This window comes from Mus caroli, chromosome 19 (assembly GCF_900094665.2).
Source record: "Mus caroli chromosome 19, CAROLI_EIJ_v1.1, whole genome shotgun sequence".
Classification (NCBI taxonomy): domain Eukaryota; kingdom Metazoa; phylum Chordata; class Mammalia; order Rodentia; family Muridae; genus Mus; species Mus caroli.
Window position 1 is genome coordinate 37,085,165 of NC_034588.1, and position 16,257 is coordinate 37,101,421.

Sequence of the window (16,257 nt, forward strand, 5' to 3'; positions counted from 1 at the left end):
GTTTGCTTACTACTTCCTACATAATCCTGAAATCAAATAAGTTTGCCTACTTCATCCCCATTCAAAATCTTCTTCTTCTTTTTTTTTNAAGTTTGCCTACTTCATCCCCATTCAAAATCTTCTTTTTTTTTTTTTTTTTTTTTTTTTTTTTTTTTTTTTTTGCCATTTTTGGTCCTTTACATTTCTCACTTGTCTTGTTTTGTTTTATATTTGAGATAGGATTTTACACTGTAAGCCAGGCCAAACTAGAGCTCATTGTGTAGCCCCTGATCTGCTTCAAACTTGCTGAGATCTTCCCACCTTGACCTTTCTAGTGCTGGTATACCCAGCTAGGTCCTTTGCATTTTCCTGTGAAATTTAAATTTTTCACAGTGCTTTTTCTCAGAGGAAAGGAAGTAAGGAAAAGAAAGAAAAATTCTTTTGGATTTCTAGCGAAATTTTGTAGACTCTGTAATCACTTAACATTCCCACAATTTTTAGTGCTCCCGTTACTGGGCAAGGTCTCTCTTTTCCTTTAGCCAGGCCTTCCTTGATTTCTCTCACCAATGTTTTACAGACTTCAAAATGAAGGCCTTGAGGGCCGACTGGCTCCTCCCACCCAGGGCACCTCTGCACCTTCATCCTGGCACCAGTATCCAAGGGTACTGAAATGGATGAACTGTTAGACAAAGAATCGAAGTCTAGTTTTCAACATCACCAAAACCTCAGAGTCAAGTAAGCAGACAGATGAAACTCAGAAGTCAATTTGAGTGAGAAATTCCACAACTTCAATTACAAACGCAGAGTCAGACCCTAAAAGAAAAGTGTCAAGCACTTGCCCTCTAACACTGGGACTAAAGTATGGCTCCCCAGCACACCATAAGAGACCAGGTGTCTATAATGTCAGTACTGGGGAGGTCAAGACAGGAGGAGCCCTGGGGCTTGCTGGCCAACTAGACTAGACTAGCCAACTGGTCAGCTCCAGGATCAGTGAGAGACCCTGTCTCAAAAACAGGGTAGAGAAGGGATTCAAATAGGTACCCTGCATTGACCTCTGGCTCATGTAGACTCATGCATATGCACCAAGAAAAAAGCACATAAACCCTCTGGCACTTAGTGGCTAAAGTTTACTTTTAAGCCATGCTCTAAGACACGATTTGGTTGAACAAATAGTGGCATACCCAGTAGCCGTTGGGTAAAACCAAAAGAGAAAAATGACTCCACCTAGTGTCAAAACCAATCAACTGCAAGTGGTCATTTATTCCCTGTGGTTGCAGGAACCTAGCTCAGTTGGGCCAGCTTGGGTGGGCCAGAGAGAGAGAGAGAGAGAGACAAGCCACCATCCTACACCTAGAGCTGCTGGCCCTACCATACTTGGGCAACACAGCACAGCATCAGCATAGACATTCCACACAAGAACAAGATGTGAACTATCTTCACAGTTGAGAACGAGGATCCACATCACCAACAGTTGCGCCCGGGGCCTCTCCACTTCTAAGATCCTGTAATTCTAAGACAAGCTTTGATGACAAAGAATGAATAATCAGCTAACAAGCAAGAGTCACACTCATGCTTCCAGCTGAAACAGGATCAAAAAACTAAACATGAGGAATACACAGCTGGAGAAACCAAATTTGTAGAAAGGAAGTCTTAGCAGAGTAAAGGAGGCTCAGTTAGCCTCTCTCACAGCACACTCTCCTCAGTACCACAGTGTTGTTTTCATGACTCCTCTCTATCCCCCATGTAAGACAAGACTACAAACAGTCGTGAGCTTTGCCCCTGTGCCCACTCTGCCAGGAAGACCTACCTGTAGAGTCTTATCTTTAAATAGACAAGACTCCTCTACTCTGCTGCAGCTGCTTAAAAGGGAGCCGGCTCTCCTCAGAACAAATGCTCAATCTTTGAAATCCAATCTGAGATGGGCTTTAGGTACAGGCAGCTATTTCCGATGCCTTGAGAAGGGCAGGCAGCTTGCTGAGCCTCAGAACGGTACCCAGCTTCATTTCTCGGGACTTGTTTATCCCCTGCCAGAGAGGCACATCTCTCCAATTATTCAACAGTACCTTCTCAACTGCTATTAATGCCATTTCCCTTCAAATTCTTTCTCTGCATTGTTGGACAGAGGGCAGGAGGCTCTTCAGAAAGTGGAGAGGCTAACTCTGAGCTGCAGAAACTTCCTTTCAAGGGGAAGAAACCAGGATAGGCTTGGCCCCGTCATTAGCTTCGATCTGGAATCCCAAGAATCAGCTGGGGGCTTGGAACACAACAGGCTGGTGGTTTCTGGGGGGAGGGAGTCCTAGAAAAAAACATGTCAAAAAGGCCACCCCCTACGTCTTCCCATTTCCTCCTGGAGTCTGTCCAACTCCGTTTCCGTTCTAACCAATTATCTGAACCGGCTCTTAGAAAGGTCTCCCGTGAACACCCTCAGCCAAGTCCGACAGTTTCTGTGCTACACAGAGACGCTCAGGTCTACGGACCACATTGAAGGACCCTCTTCCTTCCCACCAGCACATTCTGATTCCTGAGTGTCAACAAAGAATGACTGGAGTGGGCAATAAGGACCCTCCTGGAAGGACAGGTCTCCTGTGGGTCTTCCAGAAGCTCATGGCCACAGGGTCACGAGCTGGCCCTTACTCCTTTCCGGCTCCATACTCACTTCCTTCAGAGTTCATGGGTGTCAGAACAAGATGATTGCAGGCCTCTGGCCCATATCTATAGTTTCCCAACTGTGTTGGGAGGAGGCTTACATGAGCCCCCAGGCCACTGGGCAGGCTCGAGCCCACCCACTCCCCACCCATCATTTTCATTTAGGCAACTAAATTGCCTTTGGCAATCTCATTAGCATCGACTTCCTGAGTTTTCCTCTGATGAGGTCTGTGGCTACAAAATACAGAGTTCACAAGCCTGGAATTTGACCCACAACTTCCAAATACTGAGTTGTAGTTTTAAGTCTCCCTTCGACCAACTTCCTGGTTTTAAAGATTTGTTTTATATTTTTATTTACTTATACAAGAGGGTGTTGGATTCCCTGGACCTGGAGTTACAGGTAGTTGTGAGTGACCCAACCAAAAGAGCCTAACTTAGGTCTTCTAGAATGTTCTTAACCACGGCACCATCTCTCTGGCCCTTCTACACATTTGCCTGCTATGGCACATCTCCTTTCTCAGGACAGCCTCCGCGCCATCAGGGTTTGGAATGCCAGCCCTCTACAGTTACCTAACAACCAGTCGCTTTAGAACCTTCCAACGGTACCCACCCCTCACCGCACAATACAAAGTCCAGACAAGGAGATTCAAGGCCTGGCTGGGTCCACTCCTAATCTTTTCCTGCCTGCCCTGTCTCTGCTGCCTTACACAAAGCCCACCAGACAGAGCTCACCCGGCTGGCAGGGTGGCCAGTATTCATCTCTATTCCCTAACATCAAGTAGGAAGCCTGGGGCAGACCAAGCATCCAATAGCGCTGGTGAGGGAAAAATCTGTCTCTTGAGAATGTGTCTAAGGGCACCACCCTCTCTCCTTCCTCAGTATTCCCCCTCTCCCACTACCAGACTGGTAAAGCTGTTCTTCCCAGCTCTTCCTTTTCCTCGCCCCTGTACCCTCATACCCACCACTGAGATCCACCCTCCAAGTTCTAGACCATGCTCTCACTTTAAGAAGCCTCAGATCCCTCCTACCCCACAACTACCATGTGCTGACCTGAGCAAGAAAGAGCTCCTGTGTCTGTTGCCAACGAGGGCCTCTCTTGCCCCCAAAGTTAGTCAGGCAGCACAAAAAAGGAAACCATTTGTCAGCAAAGTCCACTAATCTAAAACAGTATTCCTTTAGCAAATACTATACACCAGGACAGTGCCTGGCTCTACTGCTGCTTCTAAGACCATCACAAGACACAGGACAAGAGGTATGCTTGGAAGATGTGCGGGGGACGTAAATCCATGTCAGATGTTTGGTAAGGTAGAGCAGGTCAAGACCCAGAGACTCGGTGGGCACATACCTGAGGTTTAGGTGACTCCCAGCTCACTGCCAGACTCCTGACTTGGAACACATGACATGCGTCTCACATAAAAGAGATGTGACCACAGGTCATATGAGACAGAGGTCTCCATGCTAATGAGGTACCTAGAGGCATGGAGGGCGTAGCCAATAGGCTTTCCTTCCCAGACATTCCTCCCCTCAAGCCCACCCTGAGAAGTGAAATATGGTTTTATGCATCCACTTTGACCATGGTAATAAATGATTTGGAACCATAGACCGTTTCTTTTCCTTGGGATTCGCCATGGAGAGCCATGGAGAAGGCCTTTACCTACAAAACCGCTGTCTAATCTCCCAAGAAGGCCTCTCTGTACTCCCAGCCACAACCACCACCAAGACTGCCACTGTCAAGCCAATGACTCTCTCAGTGGGACCAGCTCCTCTTTCCTCCCTGGCCCCAGGCTACACCCAGCCCTCAAGCCCCCACTCTGTGCACCTGAGTGTCCAAGGGTCTGAGAACCCCATAGCCCAAGCCTTGTGGCAGGCCTGGGGACCCACAAACGGACTCTGGCTATCCCACACCTCAGACTGCACTTTCCCATGCTTCAGATGGTGCTTTCCCACCCCAAGCAGTGCCAACAGCCTAACACCCTACTGGGGAGGTGTGGCATACGTGCAATCAAACTCCCCTCCCAAGCAGTCGAGCCCTGTGGCAGATCTGAAAAGGGACTCAAAACCCTACAGACAGTGACACAGTCAGACGTCTCTTCTGATAACTATCTAGAGGACATGTGACTGGGAAGAATCAAAGAGTGAATAAATATAAAAGATTTCAATTAACCAGTTGCATTATTTCTAAAGTTACCCCAAATGTGACAGTTGTAAAAAAAAAAAAAAAAAAAAAAANAACCCACTGAACTTAACATGCCATGGGAGCCAGAAGAGCACAGTCCTACCTCCATCACGTGCTCCATACACACTAACTCTATGTGTAGCATAAGTGACAAGATGGACCATGTCCAAGACTTCAAGACCCACCCACCTAGAAATGGCACTTTGCACGGGGGCTAGGCCCTCCTACATCAATAAGAAATCCAGAAAATGCCCCCTAGACTTCCTCATGGGCCAATCTGATGGAGACAATTCCTAATTTGAGATTCCCTCTGTTCAGGCGACTCTTGGGTCAAGTTGACAAAGCCAAACAAAACAAAACCGAAAACCATCAAAATTGCTCAAAAGGTGTGAAACTAGACTATTTTGAATTTTCACATTTTGGGATATCTAGTATTTGCATAAAAATGAAATGAATGAGGGATCTAAGATCTACATGAAATTTCATCACGTCTAATGCCTACAGGCCAAAACCCAATTCTACAGTACTCTCAGCATTTGCCTTCAATCTATCACATGAGACAGAGTTGGGCCTTTCTACTTGTGGTGTCACTCTGTCAGTCAAAGTTTTGGGTTTTATAGCATTTCAGATTTGGGGCTTTAAGATCAGGGAAGTGGAGCTGGAGAGATGGCTCAGCGGTTAAAAGCACCATCTGCTCTTCTAGAGGTCCTGAGTTCAATTCCCAGCAACCACATGATGGCTTACAACCATCTGTAATAGGATCTGATGCCCTCTTCTGGTGTGTCTGAGGACAGTGACAGTGTACTCATATAAATAAAATAAATAAATCTTTAAAAAAAAAAAAAAGAAAAAGGCCAGGGATGTTCAACCTGTAAGACTTTTTTTTTTCCACGAAAAGTAATTTTTCTTAGCTCATATTTGATATCTGTAATCTTTAAAACTTTCAAGAGAAAATTCTAGCAGACAAACTAAAAAACTGTGTCTAATAATCTTGTCTATGAGAACTCCACACAATGCCCCTTTCCACTGGACTAACTGGTGACCTGGCGTGCAGAGCTCTAACATTAATCATACCTACTGCTTTTGCTTGTGAGGCCAGGCTACCCCATTGTAACTCCTTATGAGGACTCAGGGGACACGGAGTGACTCAAAGGTTCTGCCAGATTTCCTAAGCAACTGCACCAAATATCTCGTTTTAAGATGGTTACAGGGACTGCCAGGTAACCACACACACAGTCCCTCCCTGAGACACAAACCTTCCCTCCTGCCAATTCCCGGCTCCTCTGTCTTAGCATTCCAGAACCCTTAGCTACTTCACGATCTCTTTGTGTGTGCAACTCCGGGCATACAAAGGTTCTTAAACATGTATTGTTAACCAAGACAAGCCCTAAAAGTGAAAACTGGTCCCTTTGCGTTTCCCAAATATGGTTCTGTCTACAGAACCCAAACAAAACTGTCTGACTGCGGCATCCAGTGACTGTGGTGCTCTTCCCTAAAGACAATCTAGAGAATTCAAAACAGGGCAGATTCCCAAACTCATTAGATAAAAGTAAAGCTTCAACACAGAGATTTATACAGAGTCTTAAAATAAGGGCGGGCCCATGGCAGAGACACCACACTCTTTCTGAAGAGGTCACAACACAACGGGAACCCACTGAGAAATAGCCAATGGGTGCATCTTCAATTCCCTGCAGAGTCCAGGCTGGGCCACAGGCCACAGGCAGGTAAGTGAGACTGAACAATGACTGCTGTGTGGGGCTGAACAACAGGCCTAGGAAAGCCTTTGGACAGGGGCCTGCTGGCGTCCAGGAATGGCAGAAGCCTGGGTCTCCCACACAGCAGGGCTGTCAGCGCTAACAGACGGTCCACACAGTTCCTGTTCCACCTTCCTCACATGCTATGAATTCCCTGAGGCCACTGGTTCACCACATCCTATGTAACACAGACCTTTATAGTACAGGCCATGCCATGCTCAGGAATGAGAGAACACGGGCTCCATTCACTAGAAGGAGTTTGTGTCTTCTGCGAATATCTAACCTAAATGCCTCAATTCATAATACTGACTTATTCAAAATTTGCTTGTTTTCCTTAAATTTTCAAAGGTCACTGAACAGTATACTGACCTACCCCAAAGTCAACACAGAACACTGAAAACATTATCTTTTCCGAGAACACCTCTCTTCTCAACGGTATTTGCCTAATAGCTGAAGTGAAACATGTATACACAGGCCCCAAATCAATAACTCCAAAGTCACAGTTTGAGGCCAAGGATCATTACTGCCTACCTGTGGTAACTGTCAGGCTGCCCCCACTCCGGCTGTGCACACAGGATTACACTAACTACTTTTCTCTAATTCCTTCTTCCTTTTTATTAATGTTAGGCTCGGTTTTGTTTTTAAACAATCAGATATCAAAACTGCATGCAAGCATCTGATAATATAATGCAAATTCCTGAGGTAGGTTTTCTTTAAGAGTAAAACCTCCAAAGCGCTCACTGCAGCACCAAGCTGACAGCAAACAATTACCCAGAGTGCATCTCTCAAACCTATGCTGTCTATCAAACCAGACTGCCTCTGGTTTGATACATCTCGGTGTCAGGTAGAGTAACTGGCTTTCTGCTATCTGGAGTCCACTCTTATTCCAGATTCATGTAGTGTTTAGCAGCTGCTGGAAGCTAACCGGAGCCAGAAGAAATAGATTTGAACCAAATCTGGCCAGGGCTGTTTAAGTTAGAAAACTCCTTCATTTGTCTGCTTTATTTTACTAACTTAGAAGATGAGATTAATAACACCTAATTTAATAAGTTGCTCTTCTCCAGGTTAAATTTTTAAAATATGCATTTACGTGTTAACGGTAGGGTACCAGGAGAAGTATTCTAACAGAGAAGGCGGCAGGCTGGACTTTCTAATCCTCTGTTTATTATGTGGACAGACAGCTGGCTGCAAGCCCTCCTCCTGAGGTGGATGCTACTGCTATCTGCACCAGGCTCTACCAACTGCAGTAGTTATCAAATACCAAGAATCAAGTCCCCAGCTTGACCTTCCCATGCAAAACCCTGGATAACTGTCCCCTCGGAAGGGCATGTCTCAAGAAACCAAACCATCACTATGGACACATGATACATTCATGAGAAGCCCCTGCTCTCACACTACTAAACAAACAGATGGACCGTCTGCATTTCCCCAAAGCTGGCTGGGAACCAGCCACTTTACATACGTCATTTCTAATCCTCAAACGCCTCCTTACAATGGAAAAACTGAGCCTCAGTAACGACAGCAAGACTCAATGAGCAGTCAAAATGACAGGCCTGGAAAGATGGCTTTGCAATTAAGAGCACTTGCAAAGAACCCGGGTTCAATCCCTCACACCCACATGGTGGCTCACAACCATCCATGACTCCAGTTCTAAGGGAAGCCCTCTTCTAACGCTTGTGGGCACCAAGCATATACATGGTACATATACAATCACACAGGCAAAATATTCATACACATAAAAATGTAAAAATATAAGTTAAATAAATAAATAAATTTAAAGTTGTAAAACGGTGTCTGCCTAAAGTAAGCGATTCCTCCTACACAGACTGCACTGAGCACACACAGACGGATTACTTCAGAGCACTTCATCTGTGGCGTTGAGAGGTTGGTCAACCAAAATTAGATATAGGGCCTACCCTAGAGAGAGATATTCTTTTTTTTTTTTTTTTATTAAAAAATGTTTACTTATATATTTAAAGATTTATTTATTATATGTAAGTACACTGTAGCTGTCCTCAGACACTCCAGAAGAGGGAGTCAGATCTCGTTACAGATGGTTGTGAGCCACCATGTGGTTGCTGGGATTTGAACTCTGGACCTTCAGAAGAGCAATCGGGTGCTCTTACCCACTGAGCCATCTCACCAGCCCGAGAGATATTCTTACTCGTACATTTTTTAAGATTTATTTATTTTATGTATATGAGTACACTGTAGCTGTCTTCAGACAGACCAGAAGAGGGCGTTAGATCCCATTAGAGATGGCTGTGAGCCAGCATGTGGTTGCTAGGAATTGAACTCAGGACCTCTAGAAGAGCAGTCAGTGCTCTTAACCACTGAGCCACCTCTGTAGCCCTGAGAGGAGATATAGTCTGGGTGGGAAGAAAGAAGAGACTAGTAGTCTCGATACAGCTCAGAAGTTTCCATCCCTGGCATTCTCGCCCTAACACACACACACACACACACACACACACACACACACAGAGGGGGTGGGGCAGACAACTAACTGGCTCTCCTCTCTGTCCCTAATGAGGTAGCATGACCTGCCTTTTCCTAATACAATTCTCTCTGTGAATCTTAACTTCTGTAACAAGCTTCGTAGCTTACATATGTTACAGGCAATCACTGCCTAATCTGGAGATAAACTTTTCTTCTACTCCTTCTGGTGGTCATAAGAAGCTGTTCTCAGGGGCTGAAGAGATGGCTCAGTCATTAAGTGCACAGTCTGCTCTTCCAGAGGTCCTGAGTTCAACTCCCAGCAACCATGTGGTAGTTCACAACCATCTGTGATCTGACTTACTGTTGCTGAGAAGCATACAGAATGCACCACAGCAGTGGGGATCAAGGGGGCAGGAGGGTGTGCCGGTGCCCTGTGGCCCATATGAAAAGTCCCAAGGTACAAGAATCCTCTGCCCAGGGGGAAAGCTTCCTGCAATCCGGCTTTGAAAAGCTGCACAGGAACCTTGATTGCAGCAACCACAAGTGACAATTTCTACATTTGTCTTTTTTTGCTTATGGGTAGCAAAAACTGCCATGCAGAGGGAATTTGATCATCTAAGCATACTCCCTAAATATCATTCTGTGTTTGCCACCCATAGGGAGACTTCCCCCCACTCACCCCTCTCTGCCCTACTGCTTGATGGCTGACAAGAAAATTATCAGGAACAAAAAGGTGTTGACAATCCTGTAGACCTCAAAGAGGCTAAGTAGAAAAACTGCAAACAGAACAAACTCATCAAAACAGAACAAAAGCTGACAGAGTTAGATGTTTACAGGATTGTTCTAAAGCTAATAAATGATAATGAGAATGGTTAACCCCAAATGATCCAGTCTTCACAACTCACACCTGATCTAAACATGAGAAACTGGACAGAGCTGGGTGTGGTGGCACACATCTGTAATCCCAGGATTTGGGGGGATAGAAATAGGAAAATCAGAACTACAAAGTCATTCTTACCTACACACCAAGTACAAGGCCAGCCTGGGCTACATGTGCCCCTATCATTGCATAAAAACATCTCCAGCAAGGCCAGCCTAGGCTACATGCGCCCCTATCATTGCACAAAAACATCTCCAGCAAGGCCAGCCTGGGCTACATGTGCCCCTATCGTTGCACAAAAAAAATCTCCAGCACTCACATAAAAACCAGGTGTTATGCCAGTGCATGCCTATAACCCCAGGCCTACAGAGGCAGACATGAGGCTTGCCTTCAAATGTGTCCAAATAATGAATGGTACTTTCTCAAAAAACATAAGGTGGGCAAGAGATCCTCTCTCGAAAGTAAGATGGAGACGGCCAGAGAAAAAGACTCAGTGACTAAGAGCACTCACTGCTCTTCCACAGGATCTGAATTTAGTTCCGAACACTTCAGGCAGCTCATGACCTCACAGTCCTCTCTAACTCCAGTGCCAGGGCATTTGACACCTCTGGTCTCTGAGGGCTCCTGTACACAAACTCACATGAGGTCAAACACACCTGTATACAACTTAAAAATAATAAAAAATAGATCGCAAAAGAAGTAAGGTGGAGAAAAGAATAAAGACACCAGATGTTAGCCTCTAGCTAAGAGACAGACAGACAGACAGACAGACAGACAGACAGAGAGTGTATACACTCAAGAGATACTAGATGAGGGCTCTACCTTCTGGGGTTAGTTGCAGAAGACAGCAGAGGCGGGAATGGGAGTTCATCATTAAGAGAACAACTACCTTCTTGACATGGACTCTAACCAGCACGGAAGAGTTCTAAGTGCCTCCCTCTGGCTCTGCTAACACTGTAAACCTCTGCGTCCCCACATGCCAAAGGAGTAAAATAACACCAAGACTCCTGTTACAAGGACTCAGGGGCCTCTGCCCATCAATACACTGCTGTGCACACAGGAAGCGCTTCATACGTGAGCGCCATGTTGCTGTGATTGGCTTATTTTCTTCTTGTCTCCCTCTAACCCCCAAAGTAGAAGAGAGTTGGCGATGAGTAGAAATTCTAGTTAATGGAAGGCTTCTTGGGTCACTGTTTAAGTGTACCTGCAACCCTCTGGGTCCAGCATGAAGAAGGAAACGCCACTGCCAGGAATGTAGGTTTTCTTGCCACAGGCAGAGAATATTTAACTCCGACCTTGTGGTGACTCTAACCAGGACCCACGCTTCTACAGTCTGTAGGCTGCAAGACAGCAAAGTCCTTGGCCATCTGTGACAAAGGTTAATCAGTGATCTAGATGGGGGCTGGGAGAAACATCTAGCCGCCGCCACCACCACTGTCTGTTCTCAGGAAGGTTTCACATGGCCAAAGGAACCCAGCTTCAGAAGTCTGTAATTGTGGACTTCCTTCTGTTTCCTCAAAACAGTGCAAAACCAGGTTCTTCTATAAATATGTAAAGACTATAATTGGGGGGGGGGGGGTAAAGGTGGATCTAAAACATGCCTAAAGCCCTCCATAAAAGCAGGAATATTTGAACTCTCAGAGTGATAATGAAGCTCCCGCCTGCTAAAATCACAGCTGTATTGCCTAACCAGCAAACTTAAATGCAGAGAAGCAGACGTGGCGGGAAATGGAAATCCCAAACGCCAACGCAAATTCACCAACAGGCTTGCTTAACTGTCCCCAATGGACATGGAACTAAAAAAACACCAAGGATTTAAATATATATTCCTCCTTCACTGATGGCTACCTCAAAACTAAAGAAGAACAGGGTGAGAAGGCTGGGGATTATGTATGCCCTAGACCCTGACCACAGGGGAGAGGGCTGGGAAGGCCCTTTTCTGGAGCCAGGCAGCCCCTGGCAATTACTTACTTTACAGGAAAAAGTGTCAGAGTCCTTCCAGTGAGGGAAACCCTTCTCTGGCCACTCAACTCAGCAAGCTCATTAAATTCCGAATGAAGCCAGCTGCAGGGAAGGCAAAGGGCATCCCAGCTGGGGCTCTGGAAATTCCTAGCTAAGAAAATAAATAGAGTGCCTGGGTCATGGGAACTCAGATCTCAGGGCTGGAAGGCAGCTAACTGTCAGAAAGATAAGGATGTCACCCCAGAGTGGGCTCTTCCAGCCGAGAAGCCGAGAAGCCGAGAAGCAGAAATGTCATCTGACAAGACACAGAGGACATGTTGGGGGTTCCCACTGCTCCCCCCGACCCACAGTTGTTAGAGAGGGTTTAAATGGAGGAAGAAATGATGAGGGAAGGGACAAAGACAAATGAAACAAGGGTGAGGAGTGGATCGATGTTGGCCCTGGCTGGAGAATATCAACAGGGAAGGGGCAGAGACCAATTATTAAATTACCAAAATTATATTTTTTACCAATATGTATTTACTTTTTTTATTGATATCTATTTACATGATGACGAGTTGCATAAAGACAATTTATTTCAAGTAGACCATATGTTTTGCCCACACTGATATAGAGAGATTTAAATACATATCAAACTATTCACAAATCAAGGTTGCAAATTTCATCTAAACCTTATTTCATTTACTTCCTCATTCCCTATGAGGTCACCGGGCTGGGGTGGAGTTTAACAGTGAAGTGTTTCTCTGTCATGCAGCAGCTCCTGGTTGCATCCTCAACCAACCAACCAACCAACACCACCTGCCATTCAAGTTGGGCATGGTGGCTCAGGTCTATAATCTCAGCATTTGGGGCAAGAGGCAGAAAGACAGCATGTTCAAAGCCAACCTAAGCTACATAGTGAGATCCTGGCTTTAAGGGGGATGGAGTGGGAGGTTTCAATTAAGCACAGATATCTCACATGAAATCTTTTTTGTTTCTGAGTCAAAGTTAAAGTGACGGATTCTCTGATATCCACATTGTCAATTTTTTGTTTGGTTGTTTTTTTTTTTGTTTTGTTTTGTTTTTTTGAGACAGGGTTTCTCTGTGTAGCCTTGGCTATCCTGGAACTCGCTCTGTTCAAAGCTGGCCTTGAACTCAGAGATCCTCCTCTGAGTGCTGCTGGATTAAGGGCTTGAGCCACCACTGCCCAGGCTTCTTCTTGTTTCTTTTTGTTTTGTTTTGTTTTGTTTTTTTGAGACAGGGCTTCTCCGTGTAGCCCTGGCTGTCCTGGAACTCACTTTGTAGGCCAGGCTGGCCTCGAACTCAGAGATCCGCCTGCCTCTGCCTCCCGAGTACTGGGATTAAAGGCGTGTGCCACCACGCCCAGCTTTTCTTGTTGTTTCTTAAGGATAATTATAACATCTTAGCCAGGCAACAACAAAAAATCCCAATAATATCTTTACATAAAACATGATGTGAAATTCACAAAGAATCAATAAAAAGTTAAAAAAAAAAAAGACACGAATTTTCCTACTTGACTTTGATTTCATCACAAAAGTTATAACAAAGGGATGCTGATGGACCTTGCTAAGACACTGGGTCCCTCTCTTCACCCATCCCCTCCACATTTGCTGTTTTATAAATTCACAAACATCTTAATAATAAATGATTTCTCAAATACATGCTTTTCCTTACAGAAATGTATTTTTAATTGCTACTTGATGAATTTCAGAATTCAGAAAAACAACAGTAACATTTTTAAACTATTCTGTGCCCTTCCACTAAATTTTTAACCTGTACTTTAAAAAAGTCAGTTTTATTGCTCAAATTGAGGACACAGTACACGATGCCTTGAACTTTCAAATCTCCTTCATACAGTAGTAAAATCCTGGGCTTAAAATAAGTCAGCTTTAGCCGGACAGTGGTGGCACACGCCTTTAATCCCAGCACTTGGGAGGCAGAGGCAGGTGGATTTCTGAGTTCGAGGCCAGCCTGGTCTACAAAGTGAGTTCCAGGACAGCCAGGGCTACACAGAGAAACCCTGTCTCGAAAAAAAAAAAAAAGGTCAGCTTTGCTCTCAATTTTTCTGCATGAGTTTGAACTCTTTAGATTTAAAAAAATAATAAAAATTCCAATTAGAAAAGCAAATTAACCCGCATCTTTTACTGATTACCACAGGGTGTCTGTTGTTCGGAAACTGCTCGCACTGCAGGCTGTGGGAAGTGCTGCTTTAAAACACGCGTAGGATCTGCTCCCAGATAGGTGACCGAAGAGCCCTGTGGAACCTGCAACCTCTGCTCCTGGCAGGAAGGATTTAAGGCTACAGTCCGAGAAACACTGACCAAAACAAGTATAAAGCATACGACCATTCAATGTCCACGCCCAAATCTAAGCCATCACACAGAGCACATGTCAATGTCCACGCCCAAATCTAAGCCATCACACAGAGCTGCACATGTTGAAGAATTTGTTCACTCACTGGCATAGTATTTATATTTTGTACTAATTGTGTCGGGCTTTCATTTAAGCAAGGAAACAGATTTTTCCTTCTTCTCCTGTAAAATTTTCACAGTGAATAGAGCAATGTGTGGGTGCAGTTCCACTCGCAGGGCCTGCTAGTCATGACTGCCAGCCCGGTCTGTAAGCAACCTGGTGCTGGGTTACAAATGAGAAATCTAGTAAAAGCACAGGCATTTCTTATCTCAACACATCTCAGCTGGATGTTTGGGAGAGCAAAGAATTCAAAGGGGCCCTGAATGCAAAGCCATTTCACATCATACTTCTCAGTGGCCAAAACCTATAAAACGTCGACACAATGTAACAAGCAGATGTTTTGCTTTTTCCTGAAAGTATTTCTAACTCCACACTTACATCCTACCATACAGTCCTATCACAGTGTGAGGGCTAATTTCACAACGCATCAAACCCTTTCCTCAGCTGGTTCCTTGAGACCATCACACAACACATTCATCCAGATCTCATTCGCCAGCCCCCATACCCTCACAGAGGCACCCCACTTTCCTACTCACCCACGTTTGTGTCCTTGGTTTTTTGTTTTGTTTTGTTTTGTTTTTTAACAGCACTGGGTCAGATGCTCCTGGATGTGTGGCCATCCACTGGAGCATGTTAAACCCTCTTAAAGACAACCTGCTCGCCCTTCTCCATCAGCCACCAAGTACCAACAGCTCAGCTAGGGTGAGGACTTCTGCCTGCCTGCCTCCCTTCTTCACTGCATCAAGCTCTTAAAGCTCCCAAAGTCTCCAGTTGTTTGTATTAAACACAGTGCCACTCAATAATAGAATTTCTTTTGGCAAAGACATTAAAACAAAACAAAATTTAAAGAGATTGTTCAAATATTTTATTTTGTGATAAAGAAACCCTTTTTCATTTCAAATAAGTTTCATTTTTTAAGTACTGTTCAAACTACAGAAGGAATGGATGGATATAAGCATACACTAAATAAATTAAATAAAAAGACCCAGTGTCACTTCCCTGACACACCCCATATGATTTAGCTATAATTCGTTACATTATCTGGCCATGATAATAATGAATGTCTGGTATTTCCTCTTAAGTATTTCTCTCTTGCTATGAAGGTTTTGAAATAAAGTTCTAATGATGCATTTTTTTTTTAATTTCATCCATTCTTTCCTCTTTAGGTTTTCCCAACTTCAGAAATTTGTGGGGTTTTTTGTTTTTGTTTTTGTTTGTTTTCACAGACACAGCCTCACTTTGTAGCTCTGGTTGGTCCAGAACTCACCTATAAAGACCAGGTTGCTCCAGAAAAACTAAGACCGACTTTCCAGAAGTAGCATTCCACTCCCTGACGAACGCGCCGCTGACAGAGACTTCTGCAAACTCCTCACAACTCTCTGCAGCACAAAATGCTTTTCCTTATGTGTGGGATTGAAACAGCCTCACGTTGTGCTTCTTGCTTCTTCTCAACTACCCAAACCTGCTGTATCTAACTTTGCTAGCGAGGCAAGTCCTGTCACCATTGAGAGCTAGGCACACTTCAAAGACCATCTTATTAATCCTGATAACTCTTTGGTGTGGGAATTGTCACCAAACCCACAAGAAATAGAACTATAAACTCCAGTCTGTCTGACCTTAACCGGAGAACCCAAGTCCTTCCTTGAATTCCATGGTCGAGACTCACACATTTTGGGTCCTTCTGTTTGTATTCAAAGTCCTCTCTGTGGCATTTGAATGGTGACTTGGAGAATGCTCTAAACAAACTATTCAATACATTTATACAGTTCCTGGGAGTCTCTGAGTGGCACCACAGCCTGTGCTCCGGGATCACACACACACACACACACACACACACACTGCCCTTGACAGACCTACTATCTGAGGCTCAGAGGTTGTTTAGTGGCAAGTTGCTGCTATTTATTTTTAAAGCCATGTGATGCCTTTGGAGGATGACAGTCAACAGAAGCTTC

At 44.7% G+C, this 16,257-nt stretch overlaps 1 protein-coding gene across 15 annotated transcripts in view; it reads right to left on the reverse strand.

Annotated features, from left to right (window-relative positions):
• The window catches only part of Sorbs1 (sorbin and SH3 domain containing 1), a 226,148-nt gene that overhangs the window by 110,234 nt on the left and 99,657 nt on the right, over positions 1-16,257 (reverse strand). Inside the window, exon 1 of one of the 15 annotated variants that reach the window (XM_029472825.1) lies at positions 11,076-11,290. The exons of 11 other annotated variants lie outside the window; for them this stretch is intronic. In XM_029472825.1, coding sequence (XP_029328685.1) covers positions 11,076-11,098 — 23 coding nt within the window. In that variant the 5' untranslated portion in view covers positions 11,099-11,290. Of the gene's footprint in view, positions 1-11,075; positions 11,291-16,257 lie in introns of those variants that run through there. 3 more of the 15 variants (XM_021151938.2, XM_021151939.2, XM_021151937.2) reach the window with 3 other exon arrangements.